The sequence below is a fragment of the Eretmochelys imbricata genome, chromosome 7 (genome assembly GCF_965152235.1).
Source record: "Eretmochelys imbricata isolate rEreImb1 chromosome 7, rEreImb1.hap1, whole genome shotgun sequence".
In the NCBI taxonomy this organism is placed as follows: Eukaryota; Metazoa; Chordata; order Testudines; family Cheloniidae; genus Eretmochelys; species Eretmochelys imbricata.
The window spans coordinates 52,804,464-52,829,391 of NC_135578.1; the positions used below are offsets into that span (position 1 = coordinate 52,804,464).

At 48.3% G+C, this 24,928-nt stretch overlaps 1 protein-coding gene across 2 annotated transcripts in view; it reads right to left on the reverse strand.

Annotated features, from left to right (window-relative positions):
- PDLIM1 (PDZ and LIM domain 1) overlaps window positions 1-24,928 on the reverse strand; it is a 93,655-nt gene that overhangs the window by 53,284 nt on the left and 15,443 nt on the right. For both annotated transcript variants that reach the window (XM_077822612.1, XM_077822609.1), the window contains exon 2: window positions 9,989-10,140. In XM_077822612.1, the coding sequence (XP_077678738.1) occupies window positions 9,989-10,140 (152 nt within the window). The remainder of the gene's footprint in view (window positions 1-9,988; window positions 10,141-24,928) is intronic.

Below are 24,928 nucleotides of genomic sequence, written 5' to 3' on the forward strand. Positions count from 1 at the left end.
TCTCGTCTGGCCTACAAATCTCTGTGGCTGCTGGGGTTTAAATCACTTCCTTATGGTGGCAGGAGTATAAAGGCCCAAGGTGCCTAATGTAGCCCTAGAGTCTTTCATATCATACAACCTGCTGTCCATCTGTTTGGAAAACAGGGTCAATCCATGGAAAGGGAGGTCCTGAATGGACTGCTGGACCTCTGCGGAAAGGCCAGAGGACTGCAGCCACGACACCAATCTCATTGATATGGCAGACGCCATCGTTCTGGCTGCGGAGTCAGCTGCATCAGAGATCGCCTGGAGGGAAGCACTCACCACAGTCTTGCCCTCCTCCAGTATGGCCAGAAACTCCTGCCTGGATTCCTGCAGCAATGAGTCTGCATACTTAGCCATGGATTGCCACACACTAAAGTCATACCGCCTGAGGAGAGTTTGGTGGTTTGCTACGTACAATTGGAGGCTGGCACTTGAATAAACTTATGTCATAAAGGTTGAGCCTCTTTGCTGCCTTATTTTTTGGGGGGTCCAAACTGGTTTGACACTGCCTGTCCTACTCGTTAGCCATGGATACAACCAAGGAACTCAGGGAGGGGTGGGAATAAAGATACTCAAAGTCCTTAGAGACATAGTATTTTCTCTCAGCACGTTTTGCAATAGGGGGCAGAGAGGACACGGTCTGCCACAAGGCCTTCACCACTTTCATGACACTCTTGTGCACAAGCAAGGTGACCCTCAATGGGGCCACTGCCACCAAGATGTCAACGCTCCTCCGCTTCCAGCCCAAGGTTAGTGGCCACACGCTTAAGTAGTTCTTAATGCACCTTAAAATCACCCTGTGGCACCACGTGTGATGGTCCCACCTCATTGGGTGAGGAAGAGGAGGCGGTGAGAACTGCGGGAGGGACTGACTCCGCTTCCCCAGCTGGGGCGGCCTCATCTGAAGCTGGTGTGGGCTACTGAGAACCCTGAAGCAACCCCTTTTCAGAGACAGGAGGTGGGTGGGAGACTGTCGCCGACTATCTGTCTGATGCGCCTGACACTGGATACTGTACCTGGGACTCAGAGACTGGGGGGGGGGGGGGGGGAGGCGGGGTTGGGGGAACCGCACGGATTCTGGAACTGCCAGGGTGCAGGCCACTGGCCCTGGGACAATGTCCCTGCTAGTAGCCCTGGGGGAAATCCTGCTGGCATTGCAAAGTGCACCTGGCCCCTGGGCACTGTAACTTTCTGGACCTCAGAGTCCAAGGAGGAAGGGTGTTCCCTTGGTGACCAGGTCGGTGCCGCTGCTGCTTCCATTTCCCCACCATATCAGGTGGGCCAGCGCTTCACGCTTGGGGAGTGGCATCATGGCACTGTAGCACGGTGCCATATGCCTGGCGATGATGCTTGGGGGGGATCGATGATGGTATTCTGGCAATCGACCCCTCGAGCTTGGGGATCGGTGCCAGGGCTCCAGTGACTGGGAGCGGTACTGTGGGGGTGGCGCTGTGGCTCCAGAGAGACACTGAGGACTCAGGCGGGTCTCTAAGGACCGGTAGTGCAGCTCTGGGGACCGCTGGCACGATGTTGAGAGTCGTAGTGCTGGGGAGTGATGCTGTGATGATGGAGATCACTGCAGGGTCCCTGGTGCAGCCTTGCCTCTAGAGAGGACCATGTCATCCTGAGGTGTCAGCAGCACCGGCAATGACAGAGTGTCTTTTGCTGCCTGAAAGGCCTCCAGAGTAGACAGTACCGTCAGGTGCCATGCATCCCTACCACTCGCAGGGATCGGGGGTGGGTCCCAGAATGGACTCAAGAGCATAACGGATGAGGCTGCTGCGTGGCTACACTCCGGGGAAGACAAGTTGCCCAGCACAGGTCTTTGCTCGTCTTCGACTTTTCCCTTGTTCTTGTGGGATGCTGGGGCGTGCCCTCTCCCGGTATGTTTTTTATGCTTGTTGGTAGGCACTGGAGATGGGGATCAGTGCCAGGTGGAGGCCGGTGCCAATGGGGTGCTTTTCACTGATGCCGAAGTACTCGGCGTTGAGTCCAACTGGGCAGGCTCAGAGGCTGATACAAGGGCTGACTCCACGAGGACCGTTTTCAGCTTTATGTCATGCTCCTTCTTAGAGCGCGGCTTGAATCCTTTGCACATATGGGTCTCCCCCAGGCACTTCAAGTGGGGATCGCTGATTGATATGGGCTTCTTGCACCACTCACACAGGTTTGAAGCCTAGGAACCAGGGCATGCCTTATCCCAAGGCTAAGTCCCTTAGGGGACTACCTTACCTAAGCCTAAATACTAGAACTACTAACGAATGACTACAATTAACTATACACACGGGGATCGAAGACTTGCCAAGGCAAGAGGACATTCCAGCACCGTCACTGGCGGTAAGAAGGAACTGGGATGCAGGGGGTCATCACCCCTTATACTGGCACGTACGCTCATGACTCCAAAGGGTGCCAGAGCCTACCTACAGATACCACTGGGCGGAAAACTTCCAACAGCAGTGCACATGGTGAACAAACACATCTACAGTGGAATGGACATGAGCAAGCACTCAAAGAAGAAAAATGGTTACCTGCCTTTCATAACTGTTCTTCGAGATGTGCTGCTCATGTCCATTTCATGGCCCACCCTCCTTACCTGCTGTTGGAGTTCTGGCAAGAAGGAACTGAAGGCGGGGCGTGGCGGTGCCCCTTCTACCAGCACATATTCACGCCACTCCAGAGGGCGCCAGAGCCAGTCCTACGATACCACTCAGGGAAAAACTTCCGGCACCAGTGCATGTGGTGAGCAGACACACCAGACATGGAATGGACATGAGCAAGCACTAGAAGAAGAACGGATAATTTTCCTTCATAGACTGAGACTGTACTCTGGCCAGCCTGGTTTCCACAAAATCCTCCTTAAAGTAGGATGTCCAGAGCCTTAATGAGCCACGGTGCTGTGTGGTAAACCCATAAGGGTCTCTGGTTTGTTGCCTTTGGTGCCCAGTCTTAGGCAGATGGTTCTGATGAAATACATCCTAGAAAACTCACATCTCTGAGCCACTAGCGATTATCTTTGAAAACTAATGGAAGATGGGAGAGGACTGGAAAAGGGCAAATATAGTGCCAATCTACAAAAAGGGAAATAAAAACAACCCAGGAAATTACAGACCAGTTAGCTTAACTTCAGTACCCAGAAAGATAATGGAGCAAATAATCAATTTGCAAACACCTAGAAGATAATAAGGTGATAAGTAACACCTTAAGTCAAGAACAAAGCTTGTCAAACCAACCTAATAATAGCTTTCTATCAGGTTAACAAGCCTTGTGGATAGGGGGAAAGCGGTAGACATGGTATATCTTGACTTTAGCTCTCGATACTGTCTTGCAGGACATTCTCATAAACAAACTAGGAAAATATAACCTAGATGGAACTACTATAAGGTGGGTGCATAACTGGTTGGATAACTATTCCTAGAGAATAGGTATCAGTGGTTCACAGTCAAGCTGGAAGGGCATATCAAGTGGGTCCCACAGGGATCAGTTCTGGCTCCGGTTCTGTTCAATGTCTTCATCAATGATTTAGATAATGGCATAGAGCAGGGGCGGGCAAACTTTTTGGCCTGATGGCCACATCGGGTGGCTCCCCAAACAGCCAGGCGTGGCCTCGCCCCCTCATCCAACCCCCCCACTTCTCGCCCCAACGCCCGGCCCCCGCCAGGACTCCTGTCCGATCCAAACCTCCCCTGTTCCCTGTCCCCTGATGGCCACCCCAGGACCCCTGCCCCATCCACCCCTCCCTGTCTCCTGATAGCCCCTGGACCCTCCGCCCTGACTGCCCCATCCAACCCCTTCTCTCATTCCTGACTGCCCCCGCCCCGGGACCCCTGCCCCATCCAACCACCCCTTCTCCCTGACTGCCCCCGGAACCCTTGTCCCTGACTGCCCCCTGCCGCCCCATCCAACCCCCCCTCCTTCCTGACTGGCCCCCCAGGACCCCCGGCCCCATTCAACCTCCGTTCCCCACCCTCTGATCACCTTGACCCCTATCCTCACCCCCGCCCCCTGACCACCAAGCCCTCTATCCAATCCCCCCTGCTCCCTGCCCCCTTACCACGCTGCCTGGCACATCAGTGGCTAGCAGCGCTACAGCCACACCGCCCAGAGCACCAGGACAGGCAGCCGCGTCGCCCGGCTGGAGCCAGCCACACCACCGCGCAGCACAGAGCACCGGGTCAGGCCGTGGCTCTGCAGCTGCGCTGCCCAGCAAGAGCTCACAGCCCCCCACCCAGAGCATTGCGCTGGCAGCGCAGTGAGCTGAGGCTGCAGGGGAGGGGGAACAGCAGGGGAGGGGCCAGCCTCCCAGACCAGGAGCTCAGGGGCTGGGCAGAACAGTCTTGCAGGCCGGATGTGGCCCGTGGGCCGTAGTTTGCCCACCTCTGGCATAGAGTACACATATAAAGTTTATGGATGATACCAAGCTGGGAGGGGTTGCAAGAGCTTTGGAGGATAGGATTAAATTTCAAAATGATCTGGACAAATTGGAGAAATGGTCTGAAGTAAATAGGATGAAATTCAATAAGGACAAATACAAAGTACAAATACAAAGGAACAATCAATTGTACACTTACAAAATGGGAAATGACTGCCTAGGAAGGAGTACCGCAGAAAGGGATCTGGGGGTCATAGTGGATCACAAGCTAAATATGTCAATACGTATTAGCAGGAGTGTTGTAAGCAAGACACAAGAAGTAATTCTTCCACTCCCCTCTGCGCTGATAAAGCCTCAGCTGAAGTACTGTATCCAGTTTGGGGCATCACATTTCAGGAAAGATGTGGACAAATTGGAGAAAGTCCAGAGGAGAGGAGAGCAACAAAAATGATTAAAGGTCTAGAAAACGTGACCTATGAGGGAAGATTGAAAAAACTGGGTTTGTTTAGTCTGGAGAAGAGAAGACTGAAAGGCGACCTGATAACAGTTTTCAAGTATGTAAAAGGCTGTTACAAGGAGGAAGGTGAAAAATTGTTCTCATTAACCTCTGAGGATAAGAGAAAAAGCATTGGGCTTAAATTGCAGCAAGAGAGGTTTAAATTGGACATTAGGAAAAACTTGCTGTCAGGGTAGCTAAGCACCGGATCAAATTGCCTATGGCAACTGTGGAATCTCCATCATTGGAGATTTTTAAAAACAGGTTAGACAAACACCTGTCAGGGATGGTCTAGTTATTACTTAGTCCTGCCTTGAGTGCAGGGGACTGGACTAGATGACCTACTGAGGTCCCTTCCAGTTCTACACTTCTATGACTCTATCAGCTTGGACAGTATGATGTTGAATATCAAAGAAAGGTTTCTGCAATTCCCCTGGCCTTCAGGACACACAATCTCAGCACTCTCAGTAATCAGTGGCGGATTACTGCACGGGGCAATGAGGTCTGTGCCCAGGGGCCCTGGCCAATTTGGGGGCCCCTGCAAGAGCGCTAGGACTCTCGCTCTGCCCCGTGCTCCTCCCCCCACTCCCACGGGCCTGCTGCCCTGCTCCTTCTCTTCCCTCTGTGGCCCTGCCCGCTGGCCAGGCCAGAAGCCAGTGTCAAGCTGTGTATGGTAAGGTAAGCATACTCCCCCGCGCCCCTCCCCCCTTGCGTGGAGCTGGCCCAAACCCCTCATCCTTCCCTCCCCCCCAGAGGGGGAGTCTTGGGGGGAAGGGGAGGGCAGGGGTTAGGGCCCCGTGTGTGAGGAGAAGAAGAGAGATGTTATTTGGGCCCAAGGCCCCTCTGTCAGTAATACCCTTGTATAGCCTGTGAGGCACCATAGAAATAGTCCTGCTGATCCACAACTTAAATTTATACTAACTGTTAACGCTTCATTAGGGCTTATGTAGCTGAACCTAACCCTGAAGATCCTACTTGTTTCCAGAAGAGCATCCTGATAATGGGCTTTTGGTTCTCTATTTTTGAGCAGCTCCCCCACGACGGAGGAACGTAGCTGAGGAATTATTCCAGCTTTCTGCTCCACGCACCCTATGAATAGCTTTGCAGGCATGAGCAGTCACTGGCTTTCGTTCTCCTATTTGTCTCACGGCTTGGTGGAATACTTCTGCACACCTGACTGCAGTCACCTTCTTTGCTTGCAGAGAAGCCATCTGGGATTAACAACAGTCTCCTTACCAGATGTATTATCTATTCCCATTTCCAGTTAGTCCCTGTGGATAGTTTTTAGGGGCTCTTGTTTTCTGCTAGTTTATTTGACACTCCAGAAAAAGGAGTGAGTGAAGTATCTTTTGCCCCACAAACACCATTCATGAAGTCATTATGGCAGTTTCTTCCAGAAGCAAAAGCCCAGAGAAGCACTTACAGGAAGAGTTCAGCTTAACGCACACTTCCATCTTCCTTTCTTTTCATTCTGTACAAAGGAACGAACACTCTCCAAACAGTCCGGGAGCATGAATGACAGGGACTAGGCACCACAGGTGGAGCCAGGAGCTCCTAAGCTCCAACCCTGCCATCAATTTGCGGACAGAGTTTGGACAAGTCAATGGTGAGCAAGGGACTCCTCTCCCACAGAAAGCCTTCCAGTGGTCAAGCACATTGTATCCACCATGCTGAGTGTCCTTGATGCCCTGTCCAGCACAGCCATAGGACTACTGGGCCAGTCATCTCAGCCAGCAGAGCTACTGCACACAGTGAACAGGCTCATCAACCCATTCTGCTTAGCTCAGGGACCAGATCCAAGCATCGGATGATGTGAAGAGTTGTCAGCATAATTTATTGTTCGGATCAACTGGATGCATATGGAGCTAACTAGAAAAGAAAATTCCACCCTGGACCTGTTTGTATTACTCTTGGTAGCATCAGTTTCCAAAAATGCCTTCTTCCACCTCCAGCTCACTAGAAAACTTCATCCTCTCCTCCCAGAAGAAAGTCTGGTCACAGTGATCTATGCATTCATCACCTCCAGGCTGGATTACTGTAGCTGAAGCATGACTGTGAAGATGATGCACAGACTTTATCTGCTCACCTTCTCCATGAATTAGGGCACCATGAGCACATTATGCCTGGACTCAAGTCCCTCCACTGGCCCCCAGGAAGCTTCTGATGCCAGTTTAAGGCCTTGGTCTTGATTTTCAAAGCAATTCATAGATCAAGCCCCAGCTACATCAAAGACCAAATTTCTATTTATGAACGAGGGCAACAGCCATGCTCCTCTGGGGCAATGCAGACCACAAACCCAAGGACAAAGCATGTGAGAGCTGGCGACAAAGCATTCTTTGTAAAAGGGATCCAACTATGGAACAATCTACAAGAGGAGATCAGTCAAATCCAGAATGTGACTGTCTTTAGGAAACATTGAACAACCTTCCTCGAGAGCCTTTCCACCATACAAGCACCCCTTCTATTTCTGAGTCCCTACGAACACCACCCTTAAAAACCCCCACAAGCCCCACCCAGAAGCAGAGCTTTGACCCTGGAAAGCGATAGGTGCCAGAAATTTTATGAAGTCCACTAGGGACTTTGCTTTTGTTACTGATTTTATGTGGAAGGTGCTCAGATGCTACAGTGATGGGTGGTAATATAAAGCCCTAAGATGGATAGACAGAGAGATCTCCCTCCCCCTCACACTTCTTGCCAATCCCAGAGCTCGTTTTGGCATGTGGCACTCATTTCCTGAGCATATCAGCACAATAGAAGATGGTGTCTCATTGAGCATTTGGTGATGCTATGTATGGAGAGCGCACTGCAAAACTAAGTTGGATTATATTCAGTCAGAGCCACTGCCCAGCTCTGCAGGCCTGCTCAGCTGGTTAGAATTATTCTTCTGGGCTGCTTCCCTGCCCTGCTCTAATGAAATGCACAAAGTGCAGCCATAAAGTAAATGACTTGCTGATTAACATTAGCACACACATTTAACAGACTAAATGATCTGTAAGGGTGCACTTGCCCACAGGCTTTACCAGCTCTGCCCTCCTCAACTCCCAGCCAACCAGACCCACTCAGGGGGAACCAGGATACTTCAAAGGGGCACACGCGCTTCCCTACAGGAAGCAAGAGGGCTGCCAAGTTATATTCTGCCACCATTCTGATCATGAGAAATGGTAGGCCTAACCCAGGCTAATCACACCACTTTCACTGCACCCGGTCCCCAGCTCCCAGCTATCAATTGTCAGCTCCTTTGGCCAGGAAGCACGACCTCTTCCTGGACTGGGAAGCGCCTGGTGAAGCTATTGGTTTTGGAACTATCCAAACAATGTTAGAATTCTCAATACTGCAGATCAGCCCTCGGCTGTGGAGCCCCCTCATTCCCCCCCCCCCAAACAAGTCCCCCAGCACCTCACCACCACCCCCACAACAAGTCCCCCTCAGAGAGAGCAACTCCAAGGACACTGGCAAAGCAGGCAGTTTGCAGATACCCTTTGGGGGAAGGAACAGAGGATTGAAAGCTTATTGTGGAGGAAAGAGGGGCAACAAAGAAGGTTCCTAAGGACCAAATTTCCAAAGTGACAAACGAAGTAAATGGGAGCTGCGAGTCGTCAGTACCTCTGAAACGTCAGACCCCAGATTTTTAAAAAGCAATGGGCTTAGGAGAAGGAGATCACACTTTCCCCTTTGCTGTGCCTCTGTGTGCATATGGTGCAAATGCCAGGCCGGAGTGGCAGGGGAAACGAGAAGTCTCTCTCCCGAGAGCTCAGAATGGAAGATAAGGCGAGACATCTGTTCCCTACAATAATGACTCACGATTGGCTCAGTGGCAGAACTAAAGAAAAACCTTTTATGGCTCTTGTAGGTTAAGACAAATCCATGCAATGGTATTTGACACAGATAACTAGGCTCCAGGAGGAACTTCAGCTGCTACCCACAATGCTGAAGACTTTATCAAACCATCTGAGGAGCTTATGCAGGGAGATTTAAAGCCAGTTTGAACAGCCTCCATAGGCTACTCCTTGCTTTCCTTTAGTCTCAACTAGTGCAGTGTTCTATGACTTTACTGCTCCCACTCTGCTACAAGGGTACTAAACTGATATTTTATCTAACATACATGTAGTGTAGTTGTACCCATGTCAGTCCCAGGATATCAGAGAGACAAGGTGGGTGAGGTAATCTCTCTTATTGGACCAACTGCTGTTGGTGAGAGAAGAGCTCTGTGTGGCTCGAAAGCTTGAGAAGTTGGTCCAATAAATCATTTTATCTAACAGACACAGAAAGGCTGTGGTTTGCACAGCTGTTCCCTGATTACTGAGGGTGTTTCATTCCTAGAACTCAACAGGTGAGTTCACATTCAAATGATGCACTGGCAATTTGCAATGCTATCCTTGCAGTCACCCACATGGGCTGCGGTCGAGCTGCATGCATTCCACTTAAAGTACAGCTCATCAGGGGCCACCAAAAGTACCAAAAGGCAGAAGCACTGAGCTACTGAAAGAAAACACTGCAGTATGGGCACCATGTCAGTCTGCATTGTTTGAGTGAGTAACTCCATTAAACTTTAAAGGTAAATCTAATTCTTGCTAGTATCCTTGTATGTGGCCGGAACTGGTTGGCTAACAGCTAATAGAGCAGGAAGCCACATAGTGCTAAATTAATTCATCATGAAGATGCATGCTTGTGGTTACTCCTCCACCTTGGTTATTAGTTACTATGACAACAGGGGTATCTTAGTGCTTAAAAATAAAACCCAGGGTCTGCTAGAGTGCTATTACTTTGGTCTTACATGTCCACTAGAATGAAAAGATCCCAGCTACTTTACCTTCCTTCAGTTTCCTCCCGTCAGGAGTCATAGAACAGGCCTAGCAATGTGTCCAACTATCAGCCAGTCGGCCACCTGGACTGCTGTTTTCATTGTGCCAAAGAGCAGCGAACACATGCAAACAGCATTAAGTTTAAAGGCTGAACCGCAATTCATTGTTGCAATCCAAACCATGCCACTTAACCCAAAAAAGAGGCCAGGACAGATAAGCCAATCAGATACTGTTGCCATCAAAGTACAACACAACAACAGTTGCCCCCAGGATGAGCACATCCTCTCAGTGACTTACCTGCCAACTGTCAGAGTTATCTCATCTATGCAGCTCTTGATTTTGTTCTGCGCTTCTAAGTGTGTCATGTTATCCGTGTTCTCCCCATCAATTGCCACAATGACATCTCCTATACATAAATTGGCTATTGCAGCTTTGCTGCCAGGAGTCACCTAGGAGAGAATAAGAAGGTAACAATCCAAGAAAAACTGGATTCTTCCATACAATTTCTAGTCCCTTCAAAGTGACGTCCCAGACAAATTTCAGAATCAGACAAAGTGTTGTCTAGTTGATATCAAGGAGTTGGGGGCGGGGCAAGAGAAATCAATATAAAAGGTATGTTTTAAATAAAAGGACTATGGAGTTTAGATCCAGATGCCAATTTCCCAAAAATCCAGAAGTATTAGAATCCAGGGTTTTGCTTTGAATCATAGATATGGGGATGAGGAGTACTTGTGGCACCTTAGAGACTAACCAATTTATTTGAGCATGAGCTTTCGTGAGCTACAGCTCACTTCATCAGATGCATACTGTGGAAACTGCAGCAGACTTTATATATACACAGAGAATATGAAACAATACCTCCTCCCACCCCACTGTCCTGCTGGTAATAGCTTATCTAAAGTAATCGTCAGGTTAGGCCATTTCCAGCACAAATCCAGGTTTTCTCACCCTCCACCCCCCCCACACAAATTCACTCTCCTGCTGGTGATAGCCCATCCAAAGTGACAACTCTTTACACAATGTGCATAATGAAGTTAGGCCATTTCCTGCACAAATCCAGGTTCTCTCACTCCCTCACCCCCCTCCAAAAACCCACCCCCATACACACACAGACTCACTCTCCTGCTGGTAATAGCTCGTCCAAACTGACCACTCTCCAAGTTTAAGTCCAAGTTAAACCAGAACATCTGGGGGGGGGGGGGTAGGAAAAAACAAGAGGAAATAGGCTACCTTGCATAATGACTTAGCCACTCCCAGTCTCTATTTAAGCCTAAATTAATAGTATCCAATTTGCAAATGAATTCCAAGTCAGCAGTTTCTCGCTGGAGTCTGGATTTGAAGTTTTTTTGTTTTAAGATAGCGACCTTCATGTCTGTGATTGCGTGACCAGAGAGATTGAAGTGTTCCCCGACTGGTTTATGAATGTTATAATTCTTGACATCTGATTTGTGTCCATTTATTCTTTTACGTAGAGACTGTCCAGTTTGACCAATGTACATGGCAGAGGGGCATTGCTGGCACATGATGGCATAAATCACATTGGTGGATGTGCAGGTGAACGAGCCTCTGATAGTGTGGCTGATGTTATTAGGCCCTGTGATGGTGTCCCCTGAATAGATATGTGGGCACAATTGGCAACGGGCTTTGTTGCAAGGATAAGTTCCTGGGTTAGTGGTTCTGTTGTGTGGTATGTGGTTGTTGGTGAGTATTTGCTTCAGGTTGCGGGGCTGTCTGTAGGCAAGGACTGGCCTGTCTCCCAAGATTTGTGAGAGTGTTGGGTCATCCTTTAGGATAGGTTGTAGATCCTTAATAATGTGTTGGAGGGGTGCCAATTGTGCCCACATATCTATTCAGGGGACACCATCACAGGGCCTAATAACATCAGCCACACTATCAGAGGCTCGTTCACCTGCACATCCACCAATGTGATTTATGCCATCATGTGCCAGCAATGCCCCTCTGCCATGTACATTGGTCAAACTGGACAGTCTCTACGTAAAAGAATAAATGGACACAAATCAGATGTCAAGAATTATAACATTCATAAACCAGTCGGAGAACACTTCAATCTCTCTGGTCACGCAATCACAGACATGAAAGTTGCAATATTACAACAGCAAAACTTCAAATCCAGACTCCAGCGAGAGACTGCTGAATTGGAATTCATTTGCAAATTGGATACTATTAATTTAGGCTTAAATAGAGACTGGGAGTGGCTAAGTCATTATGCAAGGTAGCCTATTTCCTCTTGTTTTTTCCTACCCCCCCCCCCCCAGATGTTCTGGTTTAACTTGGATTTAAACTTGGAGAGTGGTCAGTTTGGACGAGCTATTACCAGCAGGAGAGTGAGTCTGTGTGTGTATGGGGGTGGGTTTTTGGAGGGGGGTGAGGGAGTGAGAGAACCTGGATTTGTGCAGGAAATGGCCTAACTTCATTATCATGCACATTGTGTAAAGAGTTGTCACTTTGGATGGGCTATCACCAGCAGGAGAGTGAATTTGTGTGGGGGGGTGGAGGGTGAGAAAACCTGGATTTGTGCTGGAAATGGCCTAACCTGACGATTACTTTAGATAAGCTATTACCAGCAGGACAGTGGGGTGGGAGGAGGTATTGTTTCATATTCTCTGTGTATATATAAAGTCTGCTGCAGTTTCCACAGTATGCATCTGATGAAGTGAGCTGTAGCTCATGAAAGCTCATGCTCAAATAAATTGGTTAGTCTCTAAGGTGCCACAAGTACTCCTTTTCTTTTTGCGAATACAGACTAACACGGCTGTTACTCTGAAACCTGTCAGATATGGGGATGTCATGTTTTCCCCATATGCAAACTTCAAACATTTATTTCTTCATCTAGATGACTAAGGAAAACCACCAAGAATGAACAAAGTCTCAGAGAGAGAGAGAGTGTGAGCAAGCACAACAGAGAAAGAGCACGAGCGTGCTCAGCAACTCACTAACATTCTGCAACTGAATACAACTGCTCTCCACCATGGAGGGCCTCACAGTGGGCAATTAGAAGGCAAGCTCTTTAGAAACGGAAAGAGGCAATCCGCTAAAAACAGTGTGACAGAAGCATTACAGAGAAACGTACACTATGGAAGGCAGCTACACAAGTTCAGATCTGGATCACGTGCTTAAAAATCTGAGCACAGGGGTGAGGTTTGGGCCTGAGATTTTGGTTTAGGCCTCATCTCTAATTTTAATGAGTCAATTAAAATAAAAAATAGTTGCAGGGTAATATTTCCCACTGTGAAGTAAGCGACGTGGAAAATAAAAATGGAGCAATTCAAGCAGGATGGGATGTTCTGCATACATAGCCAAAGCGTTGGAAATTTAATCCCATATCTAACAAGTGCTGCTGTGAGCACTACGACATTTAGGGATGGCAGGGTAGCCATACAGAGAATTAATATATCCAGACGCATTGGAGCTTCTATTGGGTTTTGCCTAGCTTATGCAGAACTGTGCCGCACTGTGAGCACTGACATACACTCAGGCTCCTCTTCCACATTTCCATTTCTTTAACACTAGCAAAATGATTCATTGATGCACTGCAGGACCCACTTCCCTGGACTTCAGCGGAGATGGGAGCAAGATGTCCTGTAATCTGAGCAATGAGCACACTTCTTTATCTCCTGTGGCCATGGATGGTTCTGTCTCTGCACCTGCAAGGTTCTGTGATCCTGTCCAGGGGCACTGGAACAGAGAGGGGCCAAGGGGCCACCTTTCGCCATGGGCCTGGCTCCCTGCTCCTCTGCTTCCTCCCCAAGGTCCTACCCCCGAGTCAGACCGGAAGCTGGAGCCCAGCCCAGGTAAGAGCAGCATGGAGAGCCCAGGCAGCTCTGCAGAGCCTCAGACCCTCCACCTGCCCAGGATGGGTGGGCCAGAGAGCATCCCCTGGCCCATCCCCTGAGTCCCCCCACCCAGGGCAGAAGGAGGGTCCGTGGCTCCCCACAGCTGACCGTGCCATTCTTACCATGTCCCCCAAGGCCCCGTCCCCAGGCCAGACCAGAACCCGGAGCCAGGTCGGGGTAAGAGGTGGAGCTGTGCCCCAACCCCGAACAGGTGGAGGGCCCCCCGCTCCCCAGCCTGGCTCTGGCTTCTGGCTTGGCTGGGGTTTTGGGGGGGAACGCGGAGGGGCAGCCATGGAACCACGGAGGGGGCGGGGCCTCCCCCCTCCCTTTTAGGAAGAATCCATCACCCCCGATTCTGTCACATCTCATAAGACAGCCAACATGCAGAGGCATGGGAGACACCTGCACTATGGGCCTGTTTCAAAGCCCATTGAGGTGAACGGAAAGACTCCCATTCAGGTCAATGGGCTGTGGCTGACCTAACCAGCACAGTGCTGGCCTAACCAGAACATTGATGAGGGCACAGCATCGCTCGAGGGCCTCATCTTTTAGGTCAGATTAGGGCTGTTGATTAATCGCAGTTAACTCACATGATTAACTCAAAAAAATTAATTGCGATTAAAACAATTAATCGTGATTAATCACAGTTTTAATCGCACTGTTAAACAATAGAATATCAATTGAAATTTATTAAATATTTTGAATATTTTTCTACATTTTCAGATATATTGTATTCTGGGTTGTAATTGAAATCAAAGTGTATATTATTTTTTATTACAAATATTTGCACTGTAAAAATGATAAACAAAAGAAAGAGTATTTTTCTATTCACCCCATACAAATACTGTAGTGTTAATCTCTCCCACGGACATAGTGCTGCGCACACCAGCGCTTTGGTCTGTGTAACTGAGGTCTCTTGGAGAGCAGGGCGGGTATTCACACCGCTGAGAGACATACGGTGTAGTGAACCATAGCCCTCGTCACAGGCGCCGACTTTTCAAACTGCCAGGGGGTTGTCAGCCCCCAGCTTTGCCCCAGCCCCGCCCCCACTCCACCCCTTCCCCCAAGGCCCCACCCTGCCACGCCTCTTCCTGCCCAGTTCCGCCCTCACCCGAGGCGCTGGGGGGCTACCAGTGGGTGCTCAGCACCACCATTTTTTCCCCAAAGGGGCTCCAGCCCCAGAGTACCCACAGAGTCTGCGCCTATGGCCCTCGTCACCTAATTCCCCTTGACTCCAATGGGAGTCAGGCACCAAATACCTTTGAGGGTCTAGGCCTCGGGCCCTGTACTGCTGTCAGATAAGAGCAGGCGGATCCCTGCGCCCACACAAAACTTGACGGACTTTGTGGAAAGGAAAGCACAGATCCAACTGCAAGGTCGGAGCCTAACTTAGGACTTGTCTTCACGTACAGAGCTGCAGCAGCACCACTTTAGCGCTTTAAGGAAGATGCTCCTACACCGACCCAGCAGCGTAGTTAATCCACCTCCCCAAAAAGCGGTAGCTATGGTGACGGGAGAAGCTCCCCTGCCAACACACTGCTGTCTACACGGTGGGTTAGGCCGGTATAACTGCACCACTCAGGGTTGATATTTTCATACCCCTGAGCGATGTAGTGATACCGATATAGGTCTGTAGCGTAGACATGCCCTAAGCAACGTTCACTCACAACTTTGCAACCACCAAGCAAGGTCCTTTAATGGCTCCGGGGGAGGAGGACAGTGATCAAACCAGGGCTTAATCAGTTATTTAAGAAACTAGCCCAAGGAAATGAGAAAACTGGACTGATCTGAAACATAAGCACAGGTTAAACCATGTCCTGGAGCCAGGACACACCGAGTTTACGAACCTTGTGCACGGGAACAATTATTTATTCTTTGGACTCATCCTACTTTTCAGCTATGAAGTGGGGGGGTGGGAGGAATAAACAATGGGAATTAGTTTTACTTTGTATAATGACTCAACCACTCCCAGTCTCTATTCATGCCTATGTTAATTGTATCCAATTTGCAAATGAATTCCAATTCAGCAGTCTCTCGTTGGAGTCTGTTTTTGAAGTTTTTTTGTTGAAGAATAGTCACTTTTAGATCAGAAATCGAACGACCAGAGAGATTGAAGTGATCTCCGACTGGTTTTTGAATGTTATAATTCTTGACATCTGATTTGTGTCCATTTATTCTTTTACGTAGAGACTGTCCAGTTTGACCAATGTACATGGCAGAGGGGCATTGCTGGCACATGATGGCATATATCACATTGGTAGATGTGCAGGTGAACGAGCCTCTGATAGTGTGGCTGATGTTATTAGGCCCTGTGATGGTGTCCCCTGAAGAGATATGTGGGCACAGTTGGCAACGGGCATTGTTGCAAGGATAGGTTCCTGGGTTAGTGGTTCTGTTGTGTGGTTGCTGGTGAGTATTTGCTTCAGGTTGGGGGGCTGTCTATAGGCAAGGACTGGCCTGTCTCCCAAGATTTGCGAGAGTGATGGGTCGTCCTTCAGGATAGGTTGTAGATCCTTGATAATGCATTGGAGAGGTTTTAGTCGGGGGCTGAAGGTGACGGCTAGTGGCGTTCTGTTATTTTCTTTGTTGGGCCTGTCCTGTAGTAGGTGACTTCTGGGTACTCTTCTGGCTCTATCTATCTGTTTCTTCACTTCCGCAGGTGGGTATTGTAGTTGTAAGAATGCTTGATAGAGATCTTATAGGTGTGTTTGTCTCTGTCTGAGGGGTTGGAGCAAATGTGGTTGTATCGTACAGCTTGGCTGTAGACAATGGATCGTGTGGTGTGGTCTGAGTGAAAGCTGGAGGCATGTAGGTAGGAATAGCAGTCAGTAGGTTCCTGGTATAGGGTGGTGTTTACGTGACCATCGCTTATTAGCACTGTAGTGTCCAAGAAGTGGATCTCTTGTGGGGACTGGTCCAGGCTGAGGTTGATGGTGGGATGGAAATTGTTGAAATCATGGTGGAATTCCTCAAGGGCTTCTTTTCCATAGGTCCAGATGATGAAGATGGCATCAATATAGCACGAGTAGGGGCATTAGGGGACGAGAGCTGAGGAAGCGTTGTTCCAAGTCAGCCATAAAAATGTTGGCATACTGTGGGGCCATGCGGGTACCCATAGCAGTGCCGCTGATTTGAAGGTATACATTGTCCCCAAATGTGAAATAGTTATGGGTGAGGACAAAGTCACAAAGTTCAGCCACCAGGTTTGCCGTGACATTATCAGGGATAGTGTTCTTGACGGCTTGTAGTCCATCTTTGTGTGGAATGTTGGTGTAGAGGGCTTCTACATCCATAGTGGCCAGGATGGTGTTATCAGGAAGATCACCGATGGATTGTAGTTTCCTCAGGAAGTCAGTGGTGTCTCGAAGATAGCTGGGAGTGCTGGTAGCGTAGGGCCTGAGGAGGGAGTCTACATAGCCAGACAATCCTGCTGTCAGGGTGCCAATGCCTGAGATGATGGGGCGCCCAGGACTTCCAGGTTTATGGATCTTGGGTAGCAGATAGAATACCCCAGGTCAGGGTTCCAAGGATGTGTCTGTGCGGATTTGTTTTTGTGCTTTTTCAGGGAGTTTCCTGAGCAAATGCTGTTTCTTTTGGTAACCCTCAGTGGGATCAGAGGGTAATGGCTTGTAGAAAGTGGTGTTGGAGAGCTGCCGAGCAGCCTCTTGTTCATATTCTGACCTATTCATGATGACGGCAGCATCTCCTTTGTCAGCCTTTTTGATTATGATGTCAGAGTTGTTTCTGAGGCTGTGGATGGCATTGTGTTCTGCACGGCTGAGGTTATGGGGCAAGTAATGCTGCTTTTCCACAATTTCAGCCCGTGCACGTCAGCGGAAGCACTCTATGTAGAAGTCCAGTCTGTTGTTTCGACCTTCAGGAGTCCACCGAGAATCCTTTTTTTTGTAGTGTTGGTAGGAAGGTCTCTGTAGATTTAGTATGTTGTTCAGAGGTGTGTTGAAAATATTCCTTGAGTCGGAGACGTCGAAAATAGGATTCAAGGTCACCACAGAACTGTATCATGTTCGTGGGGGTGGAGGGGCAGAAGGAGAGGCCCCGAGACAGGACAGATTCTTCCGCTGGGCTAAGAGTATAGCTGGATAGATTAACAATATTGCTGGGTGGGTTAAGGGAACGATTGCTGTGGCCCCTTGTGGCATGTAGTAGTTGAGATAATTTAGTGTCCTTTTTCTTTTGTAGAGAAGCAAAGTGTGTGTTGTAAATGGCTTGTCTAGTTTTTGTAAAGTCCAGCCATGAGGAAGTTTGTGTGGAAGGCTGGTTTTTTATGAGAGTATCCAGTTTTGAGAGCTCATTCTTAATCTTTCCCTGTTTGCTCTAGAGGATGTTGATCAGGTGATTCCGCAGTTTCTTTGAGAGCGTGTGGCACAAGCTGTCAGCATAGTCTGTGTGGTATGTAGATTGTAATGGATTTTTTACCTTCAGTCCTTTTGGTATGATGTCCATCTGTTTGCATCTGAACCTCAGACTGACCCTGTCCATTGTAATGCAGCTATTGTTTCCCTTGGGCTGCCCTGTGTATCCCATCACAGCTGCAGGAGGACACTTTTCCTGCAGATGGAGGGATGCCAAATAATGAGATATTATTCTCTTCACACCTCTCTTCTATGACTTCACACCTCTCTTCTATGCCCATAGCTTAACCTGGACACTTGACACCAATTCAAAGATCTTCAGATGTGTTAAAAGAAAGTGCTCATGTAACTGTCTGCCACTTTAAATCACTTAACTAGGCAATACATTCCCATAATAGCCTAATGCAGAACTAATGAAAGGGTCTGCCATGTGCCAGACACAGAAAACATCCGCCTACTAAAATTTAAAGCCTATCCCAAATCAAAGCTCTCAAGCACCCCTAGCTTTGGGAAATTCAGATCTGGATCTAAACTTTGCAGCTTGGATGCATCACTAAGGAAACTGTGTTCTGAGCCTTGGGAGACAGGGACCTGGTATCCCTGACTCGGCCATCAACTTGCTCTGTGACCTTGGGCCACTTTGTGCCTTTGTTTCCCCAGCTATAGAATGGGGATATAGCCTGTTACTCCACTTGGAAAGGGCACTGAGGTGTACAGACATTTTCATTTTTTCTTATTATTCTCTGTAAATCAGATAATATTCAAAGTGGTTATGAAAAATAATACACTAGCACTACCAGTGTGATACTGCCTTAGACTGAAGTAGGCAGTTGGCTCTTCCTCCCAGGACAAGCTCATTTCTAATAGCCACCCAACACTGCCTGCAGCTGAAAGCTTTAACCTAGAGAGTCTACAGGCAGCCAAAGGCATTGACACATAAGCCTGATGAACAAAGCCTGACAAATCACAACTCCATGGGGCTGAGCTAGTGGAGGCTGCAGAAAAACATATGTTGTGGCTGCACTTGAGATATTGTGTTACCCTCAACTGCCTGCTTAGGGATGGTACAAGCTCACAGCCATTTTGGGGGCAAGGGGGCTGATGCAGACCCCGGCCCAAGCCTAACACACCTCACCTAAGCAGAGATTATCAGGGTGCCTAGTAAAGAGAAAAAAGCAAATTAGAAATAGAAGTCTTTAAAAACCCACTTCTGTCATTCTGTAAATAATGGTTTGCCCTGAAATGTAACCTTCACTAAATCCTTCACCTGACTGCTTCCAGCCTGCATCTTCTGTGCCTCATAGTGAACATGTCAGCACAAGAGGGGGAGGCTAGCAAAGGGGAACGCCAGCCCCTCCTTCCTGAATGATTAATGAATAGTAATAAAGTCTCCTCTTCTCCTGCTTGACTCAGCTGGCATGATCTGTCTCTGGCTCATCTCCCCGCTAATGCTGCCTTTGAAATTCTCCCTGTTACAGATTAGGTCTGTAAAGTGAAAATCCTTCCAAACTTGAAAGGAATTACATAGAGTTGCAGATAGGAAGATATACAGTTGCCTCATTTTTATTTCTGTCCCAGGCTTGTCCTCCAGGGAAGATGGGGAGAGATGTGCGCATGTGTGGGAAGGGGCATGGTTGAGGGGAAGCAAACTGAAAAGCACTCCCTCTAAATTGTGGCAATCAATCAGCGTCCAACCTGCAAGTCCCAGGGAAAGGGACATCCAAAACTCATTGGAGGCTAGCATACAGCTAGCCAATCAGAATTCAGACAGCAAGCTTCTGGGAGCCAGAAAGCCAATGGACTAAGGGGTTCTCCTAACTTTTAAGGGTTTGCCAAATTATGGAACAGTCCCTGTCTCCCTACCCCCAAGCAGAATGTGAGAATATAGGGCCCTGCTCTAACTGTTTTGTCATTTATTGTGCTCCATTAGCTCATCTTAGACCAGACACAGCTCAGGCCACTTCTGAGTAACCTGCCCTGAAAAGATACCCGGCCTCTGTGCCTTGACCACAGGGGACAGGCTGAGCATGAGACATTGACCCTGGAGGGGAAGAAGAGAGCAAGCAGTCACCTTGAAAAGTTCAGGTGACAGTCTTGCAGCTAGTCATGCCCTTTGAATCCCCTTCTGGCTGTGGGGGGGAAGAGGACCAGGGAAAAGGGGATTTGGAGAGAGGTTAAGAGGATGGGAGACTCCTAAACCTCACTGCTGGAGACACCCCTCTAGAACTGCCAACTTTCTAATCGCACAAAACCAAACACCCCTGCCCTGAGGCCCCTCCCCCAGGCCACGCCCATGCCCCACCCCTTCTCTGAGGCCCCATCTCGCTTGCTCCATTCCCCCCTCCCTCCATTGCTCGTTATCCCCCACCCTCACTCATTTTCATCAGCCTCTGGCTGGGGTGCGGGCTCTGGGGTGGGGCTGGGGATGAGGGGTTTGGGGTCTGAGAGGGGGCTCCGGCTTGGGTCAGTGGGTTATGGTGCGGGGGGAGGGGAGGGCTCTAGCTGGGGATGTGGGCTCTGGGATAGGGCCAGGGATGAGGGGTTTGGGGTGTGGAAGGTGGCTCAGGGCTGTGGTTGGGGTGTTGGAGAGGCTGTGGGGTCCCCGCAGCTAAAAGGCTAAAATAGTATACCTTGCACAGGAAAACAATACCGTAAAAATCCTGAGTTCATTTTGATGCTTTGCTATAGACACAGTAATCCCATATCTATAGGATAGTCAAGGAAGATATACACAGAGGAGAATAATTGAATTACACCCCCCTTCCTCCTCTATCTTTCCTTTCTTTCTCTTCTCCTGAGACTCTTCTCCTGACACTCTCCCCCAATCTTCAGCAACCTACATAAACCCCACCTAAAGAGGGTCTTGACCAGAGCCTGGAGATTTTCAAAGTGAGATCTTCCTGTTCTCTGCTCAGTGGAGGAGATCTCAGATTAAAGTCACCTAACTTTTAACAGCAATTTTTGGTAAATTGGTATTGTCTTAGCTTCCCCTCTGTCAGCAGTGCATAAAACTTGGACACCTATGGAAACTCTACAAGTATTTATAACCAGAAAACAGAATTCTGTCTTGGGCCCCTGAAACTAGATCAGTGGAACCATTTAAAATGTGGTCCAGTTCATGTGGCTTACCCAGCCAACATGTGAACAGGGCTAAACAAACCATAACCCATAAGGCACAGGCTTGATCCTACACCTTCACTTGGCAAAATGACCGTTGAAATCAATGAGATATTTGCTTAAGTAACAACTGTCACACTGGGCCCTTTGTTTTAATGGTTCGGGTATCAGCGTGGACAGGAGGGAGTAGTCTGTTAGCTTCTCAGACTGAGTCAAATCACAGGCCATGCAACCCTGACACACTAGCAAGAGAGATTTTAGGCCCAAGCCTGCTGAAGTCACTGGGAGTTTGCCACTGGTTTGAATGACAGCAGAATCACTCCCCCGGTTCATATCTCCTCCTTCAGAGTAAGAATCAGGACTGAGACCAGGGTGACTTAATTGCTTTCATTATCAAGCTGGATATGGGAAGAGTGAGGGCTTGACTACCACACGGGAGTATCCAGCCTGGGGTCGAGTAATTGAATTTGCATTGCACAAATAAGTTGCTTTTGACTGGTCAGAAGTTGAGCAATCCGCTGCCTGTCTCCCCAATTCCCAGCCCTCTCTCTGAACAGCAGCACAAAACCCTCCTCCATTAAAAATTTGATTCCACCATCAGTCCACTGTAGCCACATCTCACAAATGAAAGTAAGTGCTGTCAACCTGTGCCAGCAAATCTGACCTTTGCTGCCTGAAACCACCATCAGCAATTTTCATAGAGTAGCTCTTGCCAATACTATATGACTCCCCTTACCTGTTGTCCCCAGCTAGTTCCTCAATGTAGGTTTCAGAGTAGCAGCTGTGTTAGTCTGTATTTGCAAAAAGAAAAGGAGTACTAGTGGCACCTTAGAGACTAATGAAGTGAGCTGTAACTCACAAAAGCTTATGCTCAAATAAATTGGTTAGTCTCTAAGGTGCCACTAGTACTCCTTTTCTTTTTCCTCAATGTAGATACTTAAATATATCCATTTTTGCATCTGGCTCGTGTGAAGGACAAGTTACCCAACTAGACTGTGCTGGTGACATTTAATGAGGCTCCTACCTAAAGAGAACAGAATTGTGCTTTATGGCATAAAGGGGAAGCTCATTTCTCAGAATTACTGAGAGCACAGTGGTGCAATGGGGCTCCATCTAAAGCAAGAAACATGGGAGGACCACCTATTCGATCCACTTACAGATTCATAGATACTAAGGTCAGAAGGGACCATTATGATCATCTAGTCCAACCTCCTGCACAACGCAGGCCACAGAATCTCACCCACCCACTCCTGCGAAAAACCTCTCACCTATGTCTGAGCTACTGAAGTCCTCAAATCGTGGTTTAAAGACTTCAAGGAGCAGAGAATCCTCCAGCAAGTGACCCGTGCCTCATGCTACAGAGGAAGGCAAAAAACCTCCAGGGCCTCTTCAAATCTGCCCTGGAGGAAAATTCCTTCCCAACCACAAATATGGTGATCAGCTAAACCCTGAGCATATGGGCAAGATTCACCAGCCAGATACTACAGAAAATTCTTTCCTGGGTTACTCACATCCCACCCCATCTGACATCCCATCACAGGCCATTAGGCCTATTTACCATGAATATTTAAAGATCAATTAATTACCAAAATCATGTTATCCCATCATATCATCTCCTCCATAAACTTATCGAGTTTAATCTTAAAGCCAGATAGATCTTTTGCCTCCACTGCTTCCCTTGGAAGGCTATTCCAAAACTTCACTCCTCTGATGGTTAGAAACCTTCGTCTAATTTCAAGTCTAAACTTCCCAATGACTAGTTTATATCCATTTGTTCTTGTGTCCACACTGGTACTGAGCTTAAATAATTCTTCTCCCTCTCCGGTATTTATCCCTCTGATATATTTATAGAGAGCAATCATATCTCCCCTCAACCTTCTTTTAGTTAGGCTAAACAAGCCAAGCTCCTTGAGTCTCCTTTCATAAGGCAAGTTTTCCATTCCTTGGATCATCCTAGTAGACCTTCTCTGTACCTGTTCCAGTTTGAATTCATCCTTCTTAAACATGGGAGACCAGAACTGCACAACTTTTATGAGTGAGCTGTAGCTCACGAAAGCTTATGCTCAAATAAATTTGTTAGTCTCTAAGGTGCCACAAGTACTCCTTTTCTTTATGAGAACAGTTAATGGCCAGGTGGAAGCCGCCTGGGTACTGGCTCATTTCCAGGAGACCACTGGGAGTGCTGGACCAAGAAGAGTTTTTGTCAGCTGGGATTTTTGGTAGGCACAAATCCCTACTTACCCTGCCTTCACTGCTCCTTGCCACTAACCACCCCTTACCCTGAAGCCTGTGCCAGGGTCTGATTTGTCCATGACACCAGGAAAAACAGGGGAGGTGGGTCAAGCTGGGAAGTGAGGTGAGGAATTTGCCGAAACTGACACAGAGTGGGCACCTGTGCAAGTTTCATCAGGACCAGCAGGCAATGAGTCACATTGTAGGAGAACCATTCTGGGCCATGTCTATACCAGGCAAAAAATGGGATCCACCTTTCACCACTGGAGCAGCTCCACACAGGGCAGCAATGGGGGAAGTAGCAGGACAGACAGTGCTTGGGCATTTTTATTCCAAGCAGGATCTACTGATGCTGCAGTAATGGACACCTGGAGCCCCACCACACTACTGCCTCCATCATCGCTAAAAGACAAGTGGAGCCGCACCAGAGGCCACAAGGGGTGAATTACTGGGCCTGTTTTTGCCAGCATAGATACAGCAGTCTGATGCATTCAATTAGGAGAGAGGCAAAGGAATGGCAGTAGCCCCTGGCATGCTGGGTTAGCCATGAAAAGAGCTGAGGAGGCAGAATGCTCTTCAGTGTTCTATGGGCCGGATCACATTGGCTGCCTTGACAAATGCTGTACTGAAAGTGTGAAGAATGACATGGTGACTTAAGGAAAGGGATCCCTGGTGGGCGGTCATCCTTCATGCCCATTTCACTAGCCAACAGCAAGAAATTAACAAATGCGCCCAGGCTGATGCATAGCCAGTGGCCAAAAGGTTATTCTGCTCCAAGCTCATTTTGTAAAGTGATCCACATTTTGAAACAAAATTAAATGTTTCTTGCCAGCCCTGAAAACACCACACAGTGAGCGGTGCTGCCCAACAATGGACCCTTTCTTGTCTGCCAATTACTATCCATCTTATTTTATTTAAATGATTAAACAAACTAACATCTAAAACAAACTGAGGAGCCCTCCATTTATGCTGCAGAAACCTATCCAAACAGTGATCAACATTAGTTAGCATTTGATACAGCACCTTCCATCCCTAAGCACTTCGCAAACTAAGTACATAAGGCACCAGTGATAAAGTCACCAGTACAGTATACGGTATCAGCAAGCCGGTGCATGGAAAAGAGGGGAAATGCAGCAGATGCCTACTCTTCTGAAGGATCAGGCATTCTCCAGTGTCTACACAAATCTTTGTTTTTAAAACGTCTCATCCCAGATGTGAACTGACAGGTCTCATTCAAATATTGGGTTTTGCCATTTAGCCTCCGCCCCCCCCCCCCCGCACCATGGCCATCAAAAGCCCATGGGAGACAGGCCAGATGTTACCAAGACAGATTAAATTGGTCTTAAAGGAATGTGTGGGGCCAGAACTGGGCACCCAAAGGTCTATTCCCAGTTCCTCCCATGGAGTTGCTGTGGAACCTTGGGCAAATCATTTTACATATGAAGAAACAGATCCCAAAAGGTGAACTGAGGAGGACACCCTCCCCCCCCCGCCCCCCCCCAGCAGAGCTGGGGTTATTAGTGGAAGGCACTAGATTGACATCCTATACCTGCAAAGCGTTTTGTTCAGGTTTTAGAAGATAAAAGGAATGCAAGTTACCACTTCTCCGAGGCAGCTTTAACTTGCTTAACCAGCACTTCAACAGCACCTCATCAGGATCT